General features: G+C 67.6%; 2 protein-coding genes across 10 annotated transcripts; one reads left to right on the top strand and one right to left on the bottom strand.

Moving 5' to 3' along the window:
* Positions 1-29: 29 nt before the first annotated feature.
* Positions 30-2,496, top strand: TSR3 (TSR3 ribosome maturation factor). Of its 2 annotated transcripts, none has more exons than XM_019468102.2 (6): positions 30-225; positions 327-525; positions 852-1,045; positions 1,414-1,590; positions 1,789-1,852; positions 2,122-2,496. In XM_019468102.2, exons 1-6 carry the CDS (start codon positions 114-116, stop codon positions 2,297-2,299), a joined length of 924 nt encoding a protein of 307 aa, XP_019323647.1. In that variant the 5' UTR covers positions 30-113; the 3' UTR covers positions 2,300-2,496. The 2 variants fall into 2 exon arrangements, with proteins under 2 accessions (XP_019323647.1, XP_019323646.1); XM_019468101.2 differs by having other exon boundaries at positions 31-225; positions 327-546.
* BAIAP3 (BAI1 associated protein 3) lies at positions 2,297-16,502 on the bottom strand. Of its 8 annotated transcripts, XM_053894174.1 has the most exons (34): positions 16,406-16,502; positions 12,078-12,218; positions 11,789-11,876; positions 11,569-11,649; positions 11,079-11,186; positions 10,602-10,661; positions 10,398-10,464; positions 10,101-10,296; positions 9,714-9,758; positions 9,509-9,586; positions 9,282-9,384; positions 8,864-8,971; positions 8,671-8,766; positions 8,441-8,544; positions 8,063-8,183; positions 7,530-7,654; positions 7,334-7,424; positions 7,114-7,170; positions 6,935-7,032; positions 6,781-6,832; positions 6,561-6,691; positions 6,194-6,317; positions 5,962-6,105; positions 5,759-5,851; positions 5,471-5,662; positions 5,324-5,392; positions 5,168-5,247; positions 4,978-5,086; positions 4,541-4,612; positions 4,373-4,453; positions 4,159-4,279; positions 3,921-4,044; positions 3,632-3,837; positions 2,297-3,556 (listed from the first exon to the last, which is right to left on the bottom strand). In XM_053894174.1, the coding sequence occupies exons 2-34, from the start codon at positions 12,206-12,208 to the stop codon at positions 3,453-3,455; spliced, it is 3,459 nt and encodes a 1,152-aa protein (XP_053750149.1). In that variant the 5' UTR covers positions 12,209-12,218; positions 16,406-16,502; the 3' UTR covers positions 2,297-3,452. The 8 variants fall into 8 exon arrangements, with proteins under 8 accessions (XP_053750149.1, XP_053750146.1, XP_053750145.1 ...); XM_053894171.1 differs by having other exon boundaries at positions 4,978-5,247; XM_053894170.1 differs by having other exon boundaries at positions 4,159-4,453.
* Positions 16,503-17,002: the final 500 nt, after the last annotated feature.

The following is a 17,002-nucleotide window of genomic DNA, read 5'->3' as shown; positions in this document are numbered from 1 at the left end:
CCGTTAGGTCACGTGGGCGCCGCCGGGCCGGAAGTGGCGCCCGGCGCCTGCGCAGGTGGGCCGCAGAGGAGGCGTGCGCCCCGAGTGTCGGGGACCCCAGGCTGCTCCTTGCCATGGGCCGCAGGAGGGCGGCGCGCGGGCCGGTGGCCGAAGGCGGCCGCGCTCGGCGCCCCGCTGGCCGCTCCCTGGAGGCCTTCGCGGAGGAGGTGGGCGCCGCGCTGCGCGGTGAGTGGGGCGCGATCGGGGAATGGGCCGGGGGTCGCAGGCCCGGGGCGGGCCCTCGGAGCTGCGCCTGAGGCTCGGTACCCTTCTCTGCTCCGGTGCAGCGTCCGTGGAGCCAGAGGCGGCCGAGGACGAGGGCATTTCGGGGCCGGCGCGGCTGCCGTGCCCGCTGGCCATGTGGGAGCTGGGCCACTGCGACCCCCGGCGCTGCACGGGCCGCAAGCTGGCCCGCCTGGGCCTGGTGCGCTGCCTGCGCCTGGGCCACAGGTTCGGCGGCCTGGTGCTCAGCCCCGTGGGCTCCCAGTACGTGTCCCCCGCGGACAGGTAGGAGCGGGGGGGTCAGGGGCGTGGGCGGGAGTCTCAGTAAGCCCCCGGCCCTGGCGCATCATTCCTTTCTGAGCTTTTCTACCTGCCTAGTTTGCGCCCCCCGCCCCCATCCCTAACGCAGGACATAGTAGGACCTCAGTAAACGTTTGTGGAGTGAATAAAGGAGCCTACCCCGGGAACACACACCGTCGGGGCTGTTTGGGGGCCGGGGAATGATGTTCTTGTATCTCTAGTGAAGTCAGTTTTCAGGACTCCACCGTGGTGCGGGCCCCCAGAACCTAGCCCTCCTCTGCTTCTGACAGACAGCTGGTGGCACGGTGTGGGGTCGCGGTCATCGACTGCTCCTGGGCCCGACTGGATGAGACACCGTTTGGGAAGATGCGGGGGGGCCACTTGCGGCTGCTGCCCCACCTGGTAGCAGCCAACCCCGTGAACTACGGCCGACCCTGCAAACTGTCTTGCGTGGAGGCTTTTGCCGCCACCTTCTGCATCCTCGGTGAGCGCCCGAGCCCGCCAGCCTGGAAGTCTGGCTAGGCTCCCAGCAGTGTGTTTTCTGCTGGCACGTCCCGGGAGGGACGGGAGGGCCCGTGGGGTGGTCAAGGTGGACAGGCTAGGATTTCAATCCCACCTTTGTCACCCCTCCACTTGTCCTCAGAGAATTTATGGTCCCGGTAGAGGCTCAGACAGGCGGCCCCACGAGACGTGGGAAGAGGGCCTTAGTGGATGGCGGAGGCGGGTGAGCAGGCCGTCTGGACCGCGGGACGGAGTGTCAGATCTTGGGACAGCCTTGAGGGTGCTGGGAGCACACTCGGGATGGGAGAGGGATGGTCAACATCCTTGCGTTTTCTGTGTCCTCACCGTCAGGCTTCTCCGACCTTGCTGTCATCTTGCTGCGGAAGTTCAAATGGGGCAAGGGCTTCCTAGACCTGAACCGCCAGCTCCTGGACAAGTACGCGGCCTGCAGCGGCCCAGAGGAGGTGCTGCAGGCGGAGCAGGAGTTCCTGGCCTGCGCCAAGGAGCACCCCGGGGAGGAGGAAATCGGTGAGGCCTGGCATGGACACAAGCCCCCTGGCTGGGTGCCAGGACGCTAATGTTAATCCTCCTCCAGGCATGCAGCCTCTTTTTGAGAAGCGGGGGGGGGGGGGGCGGGGGCGGCGCATCCTGCCCCAGCTTGTGGGAGGCTTGTGTGCGCTCTGAGGTCAGGTGTGGGTGTTTTTCTTACTTGCTTCCTCTGTTCAGATCCTTTCGATGTGGATTCTGGGCGAGAGTTTGCAAACCCCAACAGGCCGCTGGCTGGCACCCGGTAGGTCCTTGGGCTTCCCATTATGGGGACAGGTCAGACCCAGGGCTGTCCTCTGGCCTCGGCCCCTCCTGTGGATGGCGGGGGGGGGGGGTGGATCCCCAAACAACAGCACGATGATTTTGTGACTGTGGTCAAGGACCGTGGCCGCCCCACTGGAGAGGTGCTGGTATAGAGAACACGGGGAATAGGAGACTCCGTTCTCAGCTGGGGCTTCTGTGAGTGAGCGTGCCGGGAATGGTGCCTTTAGTGAACGCACCTCTCCCTTCCAGGCTGCTTACAGACAGCAGTGACAGCGACAGCGAGGACGAGCCTGTGGAGCGTGGGCCTGATGCCGAGGACGGAGGAGACAGCGGCGGCTGCCCTGAAGAGGGTTCTCAGAAGCGGGAGGCAGAGGCCAGGGCCCCCGCCCAGGTTTGGAAAGGAATCAAGAAACGGCAGAGAGACTAAAGGTTGCAGACACGTATATTTTTTGAGGCAGAGCAATAAGAAACTCGAGAGAGAGCGGCAGGGTTTGTGGGGATACAGACAGGCTGGCAGCCTCAGCCCTCTCAACACCGAGTGGCCCTGGACTGTGTCCCCACGGTTCTGACACAGCTGTGCTCTGGGGCCTTCGAGCCCTCCCAGTGAAGCTGCAAGCCAGGAGACCCCGGTGTGAGCCTGTTTCTTTGCACTTGCCCTGGGGATCGGGGGGAGGGGACTCTCAGTCTCCAGTGAGGCCGAGTGGGACGGGAAGGGTCGGACGGGAAGGGTCTGGGCCGCTGGACGGTGGGGTGCCGGGCTTGGGGCCCATCTTGCGTGGGCACGCGTGTGCGCACACGGAGGGACAGTAACTGCACAGCTGAGTGGCCGACATGGGGCCCCTCACCCTGACCGATCGACCTTGCACGAGGTCCCGGCCTCACAGTGACGTGGGGGCACCGTCCCCCAGGCCTAGGAGCCAGGTGGGGATTGGAGACCCGGGCGCTGCTTAGCAAACCTCTGTATGTGCCCTCGGGTGAGGGTGAAGGGTCCCAGACGCTCACTTTGTCCCTCCACCAGGACACCTGGGAGCGGTTTCCCACCACAGCTGGAGTTGTCCAGACTCAAACCTGGGCCATCCCTCCTGTTGGCCTGCGAGGCCCTGCCACAACGCCCCACCCCAAAAAGCGAAGACCGTGCTTCCTCTGAGAAGGGCTGTGGCACTGGTAACGTTTGGGGCAGGCTGTTCCTTGCTGGGCGGAGGGCGCTGTCACATTTACCGCAGGACTTCCGGCAGCGTCCTTGGTCTCGCCATGGGTGCCGTGGCACTTCCTTCAGTAGTAGTCGTGAGCACCGAAAACGCCTCCAGACGTAGCCTGATGTCTCCTGGGGAGCAGAGCCACCCCTCCGGGAACCCTGCGCGGGCTGCACAAGCTAAGGTTGCAGATAGAGAAGCTTGCCGGGTGGCCAGGCCCCGCGAGTTACCCCCAGATCCAGGGTGGGGGGCTGCTCGCTGGACGCCAGGGGTTCACTGGTACACACCACACAGACACGGCCGGGGCAGCACGCACACCACACGGGGGAGCATGAGCCCCACTGCACAAAGCTGATGCGGGGCAGGACTGGGGGGGGGGGGCGGGGCTCAGGGGTCCGCTTCCATGCACTTCTCCAGCTCCTTGAGTCTCTTGACAAATTCCTGCGCCTCCTTGTTGGTGCGGCCCTCCAGCATCCTCAGTGCCGACTTCACTACAGGCGGGAGGGTGGGGCCGGCATGAGACCGCGGCGGCCGTCGAACCCGCCACCCCCCGGACCCTCACTCACCCTGGGCCCTGGGCCGGCGCAGATGCAAGGTGACGGGCTGCCTGGCCCTCGCGCTCCCTCCCACCTGAGGTCGTGCTATGCCACCGACGCTGCCCAGGCCGAGGGCTGCCTCCCCCGCGAAGTCGTTGGTGGACAGCCAGTCGTGGTCCATGACGGTGAACAGCACGCAGGCACCGCGGCGGCGGCACGCCTCTGCCGGCACAGAGCTGCGGGCGAAGGGCAGTCCCTGGAGCCCTGCCCCCTGTCCGGGAGGGGGCGGGGTTCGCGGGGGGGGGGGGGGGACACTCACAAGTAGAAGAGCTCGTCGTACACGGGGTGCAGCGTCCGGTTCTTCACCTGGGTCCTCTGGCTGCGGACCAGCGGGAAGAGGTGTGGCGGGCCCAGCTCCACGATCACAAACGGGTCACTCAGGCCTGGGGGGGCACAGCCGCGTGCGGACCCTGAGCGGCGGCCCCGCCCCCTCCCCCCTCCGCTGGTCCCGGCCCCGCCCCCTCCCCCCCTCCGCTGGCCCCGGCCCCGCCCCTCACCGTTGGCGTCCAGCGGGGGCAGGTCCGCGGCGTGCAGCACCTCCACCACCAGCCGCTGCTCGGCTGCCTCGTAGTGACAGCGCACGCTCAGGCGTCCGAACCGCTTCTGCTCCAGGGACCTCTGCGGAAGGGCTTGCGCCAGTGACCGCGGCGCAGGGGTTCGGGGGCGGGGCCGCGTGCCCACACTGCGCGTGCGCACGCGGGGCCTCGCTACCTGCTTGAGCTTGTCCAGGTAGTACTGCTCGATGCACTCGCGGGTGGAGCACTGATGCAGGCGCAGCTCCTCCTCCAGCCTCTGGGGAGCCGAGGGGCTGCTGATCGTGGGCCCCCCCGGCGCCGCGCCCCCCTCTCCCGCCGCCCGAGGTCCCGGGGCCAGACTCACCTTGTAGCTTCCGTCTTTCAGGCTCTCCAGGGGCAGACCCTGGCCCTCTGCGTGGAAAAAACTCACCAGGGCCTGGGGGCAGGGCGAAGTGGGAGGGATGTGGGGCACTGCTCGTGCTGGGGCTAGCGGCCGGGCCAGGCGGAGCCCTGAGCAGCACCAGGGCGCCTGGGAGCCCTGGGGCAGAGCCACTTGTCACACCTAGCGCAAACGGGGGGGGGGGGGGGGGGGGGATGCCAGTGCCTGGGGCCCGACAACGGTCTTGGCAGGTGGCCCAGGTGCTGCTCACACAGACGGCCGGCAGGGAGGAGGCACTGGTCTGGTGGGAGTCCCAGGGGAGCGGTCCGGGCTGGGAAGGCCAGGCCTCCCGGCCGAGGGCACATGGCCGGGTGCCCGGGACAAGGGCCTGGGAGCCCCAGCAGGGAGGCCCCTCCACCTACCTCCAGCGTAAAGTGGAAGCGGCCGTAGAAATCAGCAGAGACGTCGAGGTTTGCCCCCAGTGCCCGAAGGATGGCCTGCAGGAGCAGCTCCCAGAGGGCCTCCAGCACCCTGCAGGGACACTCCGTGCCCGTGCCCGTGCCCGTGAAGGGACCCCAGGCCCCGCCCCGGCCCAACCGCCCCAAGCTGTACCTGCTAAGGTTCTCCTTCACCAGGGAGGTATTCAGCAGGGCCAGCTTCTCATCCAAGTACTTCATGAGCGGGGCCACGGCCTGCGGGCAGCATCCTCAGTGCCACACTGCCCGGGCCCCACCCCGCGCACGCTCCCCTCGGTGCCCAGGCCCTCACTTCATCATTCTGGATGGAGTCGGGCGACAGGCTGATGTGCTGCACGTACTTCCTGATGTCAGCCACCATCTGAGGGACGGCAGAGCTCAGCACCAAGTGGCAGTGAGGGGGCGGCCGGGTCCTCCGCCCGCCCGCCCGCCCGCCCACCTTGGAGGTCAGGTGCGCCGTCACGGTGTGGACCTCCTGCTGCAGGTCTTCGTCCAGGGCCTGTGCACAGCCGAGCAGAGGGCGCGGGAGCACCCCCTCGGGCCCGGAGGTCACCTCCGGCCACGCCAGACCCCGCAGCGTCTGCCCGGCAGCCTTGCGCAGGAGCTCCACGTTGTTGAGAACCACACAGAGCTGGGGAGGCGGCCCACGTCGGGGGGGAGGGGTCGGCAGCCCGGTGGTGGCCCCGCCCCGCCCCCGGCCCCGCCCCCTGCCCGCCAGGCCGCTCACTGGCTCGCTCACTGCCTCGCCCGCGGCCCCCGGCTGAGCGTCCACCTTCTTCCGCAGCAGCTCAGTGTAGAAGAGGGTGGCCGCACACAGGTCCTACGGTGGGAGACGAGGGCTCAGGAGCTGCGGGCTGTGTCCCCTGGGCCCGCGGCCCTCCCAGACTCGTCTCCTCCCAGACCACGCTCCCCAACGCACAGCCAACACACCTGGCTGAGCTGGGTGCCCAGGGCCTCGGCCTGGGCAGGGTCGGGCCATGCCAGGCGGGCCCACAGCTCCTGGATGTGACTGAAGCAGAGACTAGCCGAGGCCGCAGAACTGCTGTGCTTGGAGGAGGCGTCCATGGGCTCCAGCTAGGAAGGCAGGAGGAGGCCTGGGTGGCAAGGGGGGGGGGGGGGCCCTGGCTGAGCCCAGCACCCTCAGGCCCGGGCGCTTACTCACCGTGTCCACATCCACGGCTCCCTGCAGCCTCCACCTGACCTGGTCCCGCAGCACCTGCAGCCAAAGCTTCACAGCGGGCAGGAACGGGCCATGGATGCCAGCCAGGGCGAGGGAGCGGCTGTCGCTGTGGCAGGAGGCCAGTGGGAGCTCGCCCGGACTCCGACACCTTGAGCCAGCACGTCCCAGGGTCCCGGCCCAAGGGGACACCCGGGAGAGCCTGCCTCCAAGGGCCCTCGGGCTGTCCCAGAGGCCTCCTAGAGGAGGCTGCGGGACAGGTGGGAGGGGGTGCAGGTCTGGGAGGCCAACAGTGGGAGGAGACAGACAGGGCAGGTGGGGGGAAGGAGATAGGTTGGGGCAGGGCACCCACCGGCCGGGGATGCTGCTCCAGAAACGCTGGATGTCCGCCAGGGTCACGTACAGTTCGAAGAGCCCTGAGGCCACCTCGAGGGTCATCTTGGGGCTCAGCTCCTCCGTCAGCACCCATGCCTCCTCGGCCACCTACTCAGGAGGACGCATTCAGGCCACCAGCAACAGGGAAAGCGGGCCCCTTCCCAGCCCGGGGGCTTCTCCCCACAGCCCCTCCTCACCAGTCGCTCCAGCTGCCGGAAAGTGAGTGTGAAGAAGTCGATGTCGGTGATGCTGCAGGGAACAAATGTCACACACCTGCTTGCCCCGCCACCGGCCTGGCGGCATCCCTGAGGGGCCAGGGGCGGGGACGGCGGGCAGAGCCCTGGGCCCCACCTGTGGAAGAGGCTGGCGTAGATGCCGTAGCAGGACTGCAGATCCTCGTAGACGGCGTCCGCCAGCTCGACCAGCCCGGCGAGGCGCTGCGGCCCCGACTGCGAGGAAGCCCGGTTCACACTGACCTTCTGGCCCGCACCTACTTGCCGCCCCCCCTCTGCTCCCCTCCCCCGCGGCACCTGCTCTCGAGGACTCTTGGTGTTCAGGAGCCTGTCATACCACTCACGGTTGCCTCTCTGCAAGACAAGCCACCAACACGGGGTGGTGGGTTGGGGGGGAGGTTAAAAGGGCCCTGGAGCGTGGCGGAGCAGGCCGGGAGCCGGGGGTGGGCGCGGCTGGGCACCCCCCGTGTGGGCCGCGAGGGGCGGGCACCGGGCACAGATTCGCTACCAGACACACCTTCAGAGCAGCAGAGATGTCCGCATTTAGTTCTGTCCGGAAGGAGCACACCTCAAAGGAAGGCTGGAAGATCTGCATCTTGCTGAGACACCTGGAGGGGCCGCCCGCTGACTGTGCGCTGCCCCACCCAGCTCCCTACCCACCCCCACCGACCCCCCACGCCCCCACCCCCGGCCAGGACCTGGGCTACACCCACTTGAGCAGCAGCTCCAGACGATAGACGGCAGTGCTGTTGGTGGCGGGGAAGAAGTCCCGAAGCTGACGCAGCAGCCGCAGCCCAAACTCGGAGAAGGCATTGAAGCTGTCAGCCAGGCTCTCCTCCTGGGGGCACCGGCCCGTCGGAGCTGACCCCCACTGCCCTCCCCACGGGGTGGGTAGGGGCAGCCAGTCTGCAAGGGCCTCCTCGGGCCATCCGTGGGCCTGGTTTCTCCAAACTCAGCCACCACAGTCCCCACGGCCTCAGGGCCTTGGCGCCCCCCGTTCCCCCTACCCAGCTTCGAGCACCCACTCCCTCCGTCCCTCGCCCAGATGGAGGGCACGACCTCCCTCCCCTGGGACTCGGACACATCCCCCGTCTCAGCATTGCACAGTACCCGCTCTATCCTGGGTCATGAAGTTTGTTTTCAGCCCCACAGGGCCCTGTGAGCCCAGCACCCCATGTGGGTAGCACTCCGCCCTGTCTGCCCCAGCGCCAGCGGCCCCACAGCACACCCCCCAGGAACAGCTCACCTGCCCTTGGGGCAGCGAAGACGCCTCCTCCCAATGCGCCTGCATGTCCTCCAGCAGCCCCAGCAGGTAGCCGTAGTCCAGGGTCCGGGTCTGATGGTGGCGGCTGCTGACCTGCCAGTGCCTGCAAGTCGGGGGGAGCCCCGCCCATGGGCACGGAGACCCCGATGAGACCACCGCGCCCGTGCCCCTCCTACTTGCCCCTTACACTCCCCCAACTCCCCCATGGCACCGCCCCCTTTCATGCCTTCCCACTCAGAGAACTCCTTCCCTCGCTCGCCCCGCCCCGAGGCCCCGCCCACCCGCCGCCAGCCTGCCCGAGGCCCGCCCACCCGCCACGGGCCTCCCTGTGCCCCGCCCCCGGAGGCCCCGCCCACTCACAGCACAGCCAGCTGCAGCGCCGACAGGTTGTTTTGCGCGCCGTGCAGGCAGAGGATGGTGGCCGCGGGCCCGCTGAGCTCTCCCCGCCAGCAGCTCGCCTTGGGCTGGGGGAGTTGGGGGCCGGCGTGGATGCAGGCAGGGGCCGCCATCCCCTCCTCCCCCCGGTGCCCAAGCTCCCCTGCTCTGCCTCCCCAGGCGCCCGGTCAGCCCCGTCCGGAGGGCGAGGCTACCTCCTCCGATCGGTGCTCGAACTGCAGGAGACGACTGAGCAGCAGCATGTAGGACAGGAAGCCCGCCCGCCCGCGCTGGCTCATGCCCGTGTCCCTCTGGAATGCAGGAGCCGCCCGTCACCAGCCCTGCCCAAGCCCGTGGGCAGGGGTGCACGGCCAAGACGCAGGGCGGGGGACCCCCACGGCTCCCCACCTGTGTGGTGATCAGCTTGAGGACCAGCTGGCAGTCTCCTTGAACGCGGGAGGCGCTGGAGCGTGGTTCCAGCTTGAACCAGCGGTCTTCACCGGCCACGGGCACTTCCTGAAAGGAAAGGGTTCACACCCGCCATCCCCCCTCCAGCTCCCTCCCACGGACTCTCTGTGGGACCAAGAGGAGAACACACAGCTCTGCTGGCCCCGGAGACGGGTGGTCAGCACCGAGTGAGCCCTCAGGGGTGCCCGGACCCCCAGGAAGCTGTTCCTTCCCCCTCCCCTGCAGCTCAAGGCGCCACCAGCCCAAGAAGGCCAGGAGATGCTTGGGAGAGTCGCAGGGCAGACCCACCAGCAGTATCCCCGGAGGATGAGACCCCACAAACAGGCGGTCCGTGAGCGAAGCCCCGGCCCCCACTCACCCGGACGGGTATGTTGAGACACCCCAGGAAATCATCTGTGTGGTCCTCCGCGGGCCCTGCTGTCCCATTTGCACGGGCCGACTTGACAATCTGTTTAAAATACCTAGGCAAAGCGGGGGGGGGGGGGGCGGCCCCACCTTAGTCCCTGGGGAGCTACTCTCTGCTGGCCCACGTGGCCAAGCTGCAGCCCCAGTGTCTGGGGGGCACGAGGGTCCCACCTGTCATACCTGCTCATGCCCTTCAGGCCGATGACTTCATTCAGCTTCCTGCATGCTTCCACCAGAGACACATCATCGTCATGGTCCCTAGGGGCGGGGCGCGGAAACCTGGCTTGTCTGGAGCCTGGCTGGGCCCTGAGTGTCCTCTCTCAACCCCCCCCCCCCGAGCAGGTGCACCCACACCGGCTGCCCTGCAGGGACCAGGGGCATCTACCAGATATCCAGGTGCAGCTGGTCTGTGCTGACATCCTCGATCTCACTGTAAGGAAAACGGAGAGAAGCCCAGAGGGTGGAGGACCATCCCCTGCCCAGGGCTAGGGCAGGGACAATTTCAGGAGCTGCGGGCAGGGGTCCACGAGCTCGAGCTCTCAGGACAGGCCGCCCGGATTTGGATCCTGACTGTGAGGCCCCCGGGGCATGGCACCTCTCTCTGAGGCGATTTCCTCCTCTGGACAGTGGTCACGTGAACAGCCCCCGCTCGGGTCCCTGGGGCAGGCACAGTGTGGCAGCCACCGGCCTGTGTCCTCAGGACATGCTCTGGCCCAGCAGGCAGCCCCCCTTGCCCGACCGCCCTGCCGCCCAGCTGGGCCAGGGCCCTTACAAGACGAAGTTCTCCTTCCAGACAGGGTTCAGGGTGCTGCTCTTGACCTCGGTGACCTGGATGCACTTGGCCGGGAGCGGACCCCCACGCTTGCTGCCTTTGCGGAAGCTGAAGCGCTGCTCCGTGCGCGGCCCTGGCTCCCGGGGGGCACCCGAGGCCGGTAGGATACCCAGCATGCAGTACGGGTCGCTGAAGCCTGAGACACATCGGGCGCCTCAGCCACCAGCCCTGGGCCCTCCGTCCCTCCGTGGCCACCGGACCCGGGCACAGCCGAGGTCCAGGCTGGTCCCCACTCACCATTGGGGTCTTTGGCCAGCAGGTTCTTGGCACGCATGACAGAGACTTTCAGGGCATACGTGGGGGCCTGTGGGCAGAGGGTGCTGACCGGCCTCTTGCAGAAGGCTCGGTGTGACCGCGACAAGGCCCTGCTCTGTGTCCTCCCCACCCCGAGCCCTAGCACCGCGGCTGGCCAGTGTCTGCCCACGTGGGTGGCAGCCTCACCTTGGCCTTCTTCACACGCTCAATGGCCTCAGCGTGCTCCTCAGGGCTGGTACCAAACACCTGTAGAGGGTGGGCCAGTGTGAGGGCCCAGGTACCCCCGAGGCAAACCTGGCCATTGTCCTGGGGGCCTCCCGGGGCAGAGGAAACACACACACACACACAGAGGAGGAGGAAAGATCTGTTTATCTGTCGGTCCATCCTCTGGGTCCGTTCCTCTGTCGGTTTGTGCTTTCTACCCTTCTTTGTGTGTGTGTGTGTCTGTGTGTGTGTGTGTCCCCATCCCTCCATCCTCCCGGGCACGCCTACCAGCGCATACGTGTGTCTCTGCACATGCACGTGTGGGTATGTGTGTGTTCCGTACGTGGGGCGAATCTGTGTGTGTTACATGGCTGATGATGATGCCTCCAGGCAGAGGAAAGGGCTCCCCTGACAAGGCACGGCCAGGCCAGCAGGGAGGGTGGGGCCGGTGGGGCTCACCTGCTGAAGGTAGCCCAGTAGGGTCTCCTGGTCATCCACCTGGTCAGGGCCCATGGTCCCTGCACGGTAGAGGACTGTGTACAAGGCCTCCTCATAGAGCATCTCCACCTGTGGGTGGGGCGGGGCGCACACCCTGAGTCCCAGCCGCCCCATCCCCGTATCCTTCAGCCCCAGGCCGTGAGCCCTGGCCACTGGGGGCTGGGGCTTCTTGGTTCCACCCCCTGTATGCCTGGGAGGGGCGGGGGGGGGGGGTGGTGGGCAGTCCTCAGGAGCTCCCCCCACTGGCAGACCGCAGTCCCAGCATCAGGACCTTTGCACCTGCTGGGCCCTGCACTGGCCCCCTGAGCTCTGCTTCCTACTGGCTTGCATGGGAAGTCCCGGCCCACTCACCCTTGTCACCTCTGGTGTCCACCCTGTCCCCAGATCCTGGGCCAGGCCCATCTTAGGTGCTCCCAGACCCTCCCTGGGGCCACGCCCCCTCCCCCCTTACCTCCTCCTGGGTCAGGGCTCTCAGGCCACGGCTGGGGTCCACGGGCTCAGCAGGGGCTGGCGAACCGCTGCGCAAGAGGACCTGTGAGGAGCACTGGGGTGAGGGTCTCGCGGGGGGAGGGCCCCAGGGACGGCGGGAGTCGGTTTGAGGGGTGGGGGCCCGCTGCAGAGGGGGCTGGCGGGGAGGCCCACACCGGGCAGCAGCTCTGGGCCATCCTCACCTCGGGGCACGGCAGGCCCTGTCTGCCCTCCCCCTTCTTCAGAATGAGGCGCATGTGCGCGAAGAACTCCACGCCGTCCCCGGGCTTCCTGCAGGGAGAGGCCAGGCCTGAGACCCGGGACCCCGGCACACACCCGCCCCCTGCCCAGGACCAGCTGCCGGCCGTGCGCCTCGAGGGGATTCCCCGTGTCCACACATCCGGGGACCCAGCGCGGCGTCCACGGCGCGCCCCGCTCTCCCAGCTCCCCCGGGGACGCGCGACGGTGCAGGTTTGGGCGCGGAGCACCCACCAAGCCCCTGCGGCCGGCTCCGGGGGGTCAGCGCTGGTGGCGGCCGGCTCTCCCTCGGCCCTGCGGCGGAAGGTGGGGCACGCCTGCACCTGCCGCAGCACGCTGCTCTTGATCTCCAGCAGGGTCGTCATGGCCGGAGGTCTGCGGGCAGAGCGCACGGCTGCGGCCCCTGCACGTCCCAGCAGCACCGCCGCGCCGGCCCCAGAAACCGCACCGGGTGCACATCGAGCGGCGGACGGATCCGCCAGAAGCGCCCACGAGCCGCGTGCCTGACGGCGCAGCCTCCTGGCTTCCGCGGGGCAACGGGAGCCTGAGGCCCTGCGACTCGGCTCCCGTGCTGCACCGCGCTGGGCACCCAGGGGCCACCGGGGGCCGCTCCCTCGGGCTCCCTCAGCCTTCGTGTCCCATCTGCAAGACGGGACATCCCTGCGGGGCCGCGCCGGGGACGGGACGAGGCTGCCAGGTGGTGGTCGGGCTGGCACGGTCCGGGCTTGTCACCGGTTGCTGCTGGACTTCACCGCAGAGGGCCCCTACTGCCACGCTCCCGCCGCCCATCTAGGGATGGGACCCCTGGCTGTGTCCCTGGGGTCCTAGGACCGCTCAGCAGCAAGTGCCTGTATCTCCTGGGCGCTTTGCGAACGGGACGGAGTTGTCGGGGAGGGGTGCCCAATTCACCCAGCCTGTAATGGTCCAGTCTGGGGCCAGGGCAGGCAAAGGTCCTGCAGGAGGCAACCCCTCCCCAGGACTCCCAAAGTCCTCATCCTGCAGAGGAGGTTGGGCAAGAAGAGGCCACCGTGCCTGGGGCCTTCCTCGAGACCCCCTCACCCCGAGTGGCCAGCATGCGCAGGAGGGGCCGCTGGCGAAGTCCTCACCCGCCCAGCACAGCCAGGGACAGCGCCCCATCCTCTCCCTGTGGGCGCACTTGCACACCTCCCCCTGGGGCCACAGTGTCCCCTGCAGACCCCGGAGGAAGGGCAGGAGGACCACTAAGCAGCCGTGGGCCCTCGAGCCCTGCTCCTGCTCAGCCCTGACCAGCCCAGGCACCCGACCCCTTCCCTGGTCCCGCCAGGGACCCGCCTGTGCCTCCCCAAACCCCAGGGTGGTCTTCGTGCACCCCTGCTGAAAACTAGCAGAGGAAAGTGCTGACCCCCCACCCCGCTAGGCTGAATCTGCCCCTCGGTGCCCACCTTTCGGACTTCCCTGCCCCAGGATGTCAGCCTGTGCCTCTGCACAGGACATATGCTCCCTTCAGGGTACCACAAGGCCTTTGCACCCACTGCCCTGGTCCCCTTCCCTGGTGGTGCCCACTTGTCCACTCACTGAGGGCCCCTCCAGCCCAGGCACAGCCGTGCAGAGAAGCACTGTCGTTTTCACTGGACAAAACAGGAAATGGGGACTCAGCCAGCTCCAACTATACCTGCCCCCGATCTCATGGGCAGTTAGTGGTGGGACAGCCAGGTTAGACCCACCTGTGCCCTGTGTGCCCAGGCCAGCTCCCCAGGCTGTGCCCGCCGTGCGCGGATCGTGCCCGTGTTCCTGCACATCTCTACTTAACGTCTGCTCCCTCCTCCTTAGAATCCTGTGCCCTGTTGGGAGCGCTGGGGCCAGGGCAGACGGCACCTCATGAGTCCTACAGATTTTGTTGAACAAACCGGATGCCTGCTCCCAGCTGTGTCTGTCTGCCTCTCACTGGTCCCTGCGCTGCCGTCCCTGCTCAGGCCACCACTGCAGATGGCATATCCTCCTACCCCCTGGTGCCCCAGCCCTGGTTCTACGGAGCCCCGGGGAACACTGGGCTCAGAGGGTCTCATCTGATCAGACCCAAGAGCTGGGGACAGAAAGGACAACTGGCCCATGGCCCTGAAACGAGGCCCCCACCTTCCTCGTACTTCTTACTGCCTCCCCCGGGAGCCTCCCTTCAAAGATCGGGAGGATGTGTGGACGGGGCTCAGCGGCTGGGGCATGTGGTTCTGGAAGCTGTCGCCCCTACCGCCAGCAGCGAGGTCCTAAGGGGACGGGCATCAGGGCACCCCCCTCCTCTCTAGCTGTGGGGAAGAGGCTGCTACCCCCCCCGCCCCGGCCCCCCAAAGCAAGGGAGCAGCCACTGCTTGAGCCGTTGCCAGGGCAACCGCCAATTGCGTCTGCGTGTGACAGGGGCTACAGGGGCTCACGGTCCCAGAGACAAACGTGACGCAGGAACCAAGCGGCCTGAGCCGCAGAGACGGGGTGTCTTTGTGGCAATAAAACGTTCAGGGTAGAGGGGGAGCCACCTCACCTCATAATCACAGCCCCCAAAAGGCCCCAAGCTGAGGCCCCGGGGTTAGGTGCTTACTCAAGGCCACAGAGCCAGCAAGTGGCCGGGGATGAACTCCACTCTGTGGTGCTCAAGCTCTAAGCTCCCGGCACACCCGACTTCGGGGGGTCCAGACAGGCTGGCTCCCCCTCCGTGGGGCTCCCTCCCTCAGCCCACGGGCCGGATGGGGGCAAAAGTGGCGTCTGGGCACCGGTGTCTGGGAGAGATGGCTCATCCCTGGGTGCCCAGACACTCCTCCAGTTGCCCTGGAAACCCCTGGCTGCTGGGGCACTGATGACGTTTCTGCACCAAATGGCCTGGGCCCTGGGAGCCAGCCAGCACCTCACTCGGAGCCGCACCAGCGGTGGGTGCGTGGCTGACCCCCAGGAAGCACTTGCTGGCTGCAGGGACCCTCTGCCGGCCCCCGACAGAGCCCCTCCTTGAGCTCTCCCTGTCTCTGTCCCTTCTGGCCCCGGGCAGCAGCACACAGCAAAATGTGTCTGTAGCCTCCGCTCGTGCCCGGCCACCAGGGCCAGAGCGACTGCCCGACGGACAAAGTGAGGCTGGCCAAGGAGCTGAATGCCACACTGGCACTGGGGCCAAGCCGAAAGTACCACCTTGTCCCCTGGCCGTCTTCAAGACCCAGGGTGAATGGGGAAAGACAATTCTGCAAAGTTGGTATCACCGTCCCGTTTCGCAGCCCGGGGCTGGGCTGACCCGCCTGGAGCCAGGACTCAAAGCGAGGGCTGTAAGCCACACCCGTCTCCTGTAAGTCCACCTGTGGGCTTAGGTGGCACCAAAGCGGGTGAGTCTAGGGGCACCTGAGCAGAGCCGGATGTATCTCCCTAGTTAGTGTCCCCCGTGGCCACCTGGCCACCCTCACGATGAATAAACACCTTGATAATAAACACTCAGAACACTAGGTCCCTTCTTATCAAAATCTGGTCCCTGGTGAAGCAAGGGCAGGGGTCCGTTGATGCTACCCTGGGTGTGTACGGGCAGTGGCAGGATGTCTGGCCCCACATTCTGGTCTCCGTGTCACCCTCTCAGCCTTCTCTTCCCAGCCAGCCACTCCCTTCACATTTTTTTTTTTTTTTTACTGGATTTCTCACTGTCCTGTGACTCCCTAGACAGTGCTCCCCTGCACACAGCTCAGCAGCCGTGTCCATCACAAATGCTGCTCCCTGAGATCTAATCCCAACCCAGTCCCTGGGGAGATGCCTGGGAATGATTTTAAGCGAGCTCCGCAGCTGGACCTGAAGCCCTAGGAAGTCTGAGATCAACTGTCAGGGGCTACCTAGATGCTTCTAGAATGAACGCATGAAAAATGAAATTCTCTGTCCGTTCTTCCTCCGAGGCTCCCTCCCCCGCTCTTTACTCACCGGTCTCCACCGTGATGCCCCCCCCCTCCCCTCCCGTCCCCCTCCTCTCGGTGCTCCCCGCGGGAGCCTCGGGGGTGGGGGCCCCCAGATCCGTCGAGGTCCTTCCCTCCCTGATGAGCGGGTGGTCGCGGGCAGGTCAGAAGCCTGGTAGGTGCGTGTTGTTTTACACCATTCCGACCCGTGGAGGGATTTTGTGGAGACTAAGGGTCCTACGGGGACTGGCGGCAGGGTGGGGGGGACTGGGCACTGGGGGCATCTCCCCCCGCCCCGGCCCCCGGCGGGTTGCCTGGGAAACCCCGCGGAGGGTCTCTGAAGTCCCTGGCCGCAACCCACCGGCGGCCTGCGCCTGGCGGGGATGGGGGCCACGGCGTCGTTGGGTGGTGGGGGGGGGGGTCCTGCTGCCCGCCTCCTCGATCCCCGCCCGCTCCGGCGTTCTTGGGGACGCGGGCCCAGAGAAGGGCCCGAGACCGTCCCTCCGAGCACGCGCCGGCTTCAATTTCCCCGGAGCCGAGGGAGCGTCTTCGCGACCTCCTGCCGCCCTCCTCCTCGGGGGGCCTCCCCGCGCCCCCTCGGGGTCCGCAAACGCAGGAGCCGGACCGGGCGCCGGCCGCAGGAGGGGGCGCCCCAAGGCCGTCCAGAGGCCGCGCACTCACCGTGGGCCGGGCCGGGGGCGCGCGGTCGGGGGCTCCGGAGATGCCGCGCTCCGCACCCGCTCCAGAGACGCCAGGCACAGCGCGCGCTAGCAGCCGCGCCGAACCCTGAGCGCTGCGGGGGCGGGGCCTGGCGGCGGGGCCCGCCCCAGCCCCGCCCCCGCCGCTCCCGCCCGCCACGCCCCCGCCGCTCCCGCCGCGCGCGCGATCCCCCCCGCACCCAGGCCGCCGAGCGGGTCGGGCCACGAAGCCCCCTCCCCTGGGGGGGCGGGGCGGTCAGCCAAGCCACCGGTAGGCGCAGAGCGGGGAGCAGGTTCTGCCGTGTCAGGACCCCGTCCCCTGGGGACCCTCGGGAAGCCAGAATCACCGAAACCGCATCAGACAAGCCCGGGCCGCAGCGAGGACTTTTCTGGAAGGGCTGCGCAGCCATCTCGAGTCGCCCTCCCAGCCCAAGCGCTGACCCCACCGCCAGCCTGCGGGGTGCAGGGGTGCTGCAGGCACCAACCCGGGACGCGCCACAACCACCCCGATCACCACTTGGGTGATCCTCCCGGTGGCGCAGGTGAGGGCTCTGGCGCCACCTGCAACCTCAGGCCTGGG

Source organism: Panthera pardus, unplaced genomic scaffold (genome assembly GCF_024362965.1).
Source record: "Panthera pardus isolate Hobbes unplaced genomic scaffold, ASM2436296v1 HiC_scaffold_4, whole genome shotgun sequence".
Taxonomy (NCBI): domain Eukaryota; kingdom Metazoa; phylum Chordata; class Mammalia; order Carnivora; family Felidae; genus Panthera; species Panthera pardus.
Note: the sequence above shows the minus strand (reverse complement) of the source record. Positions and strands in the feature narration are given on the sequence as shown.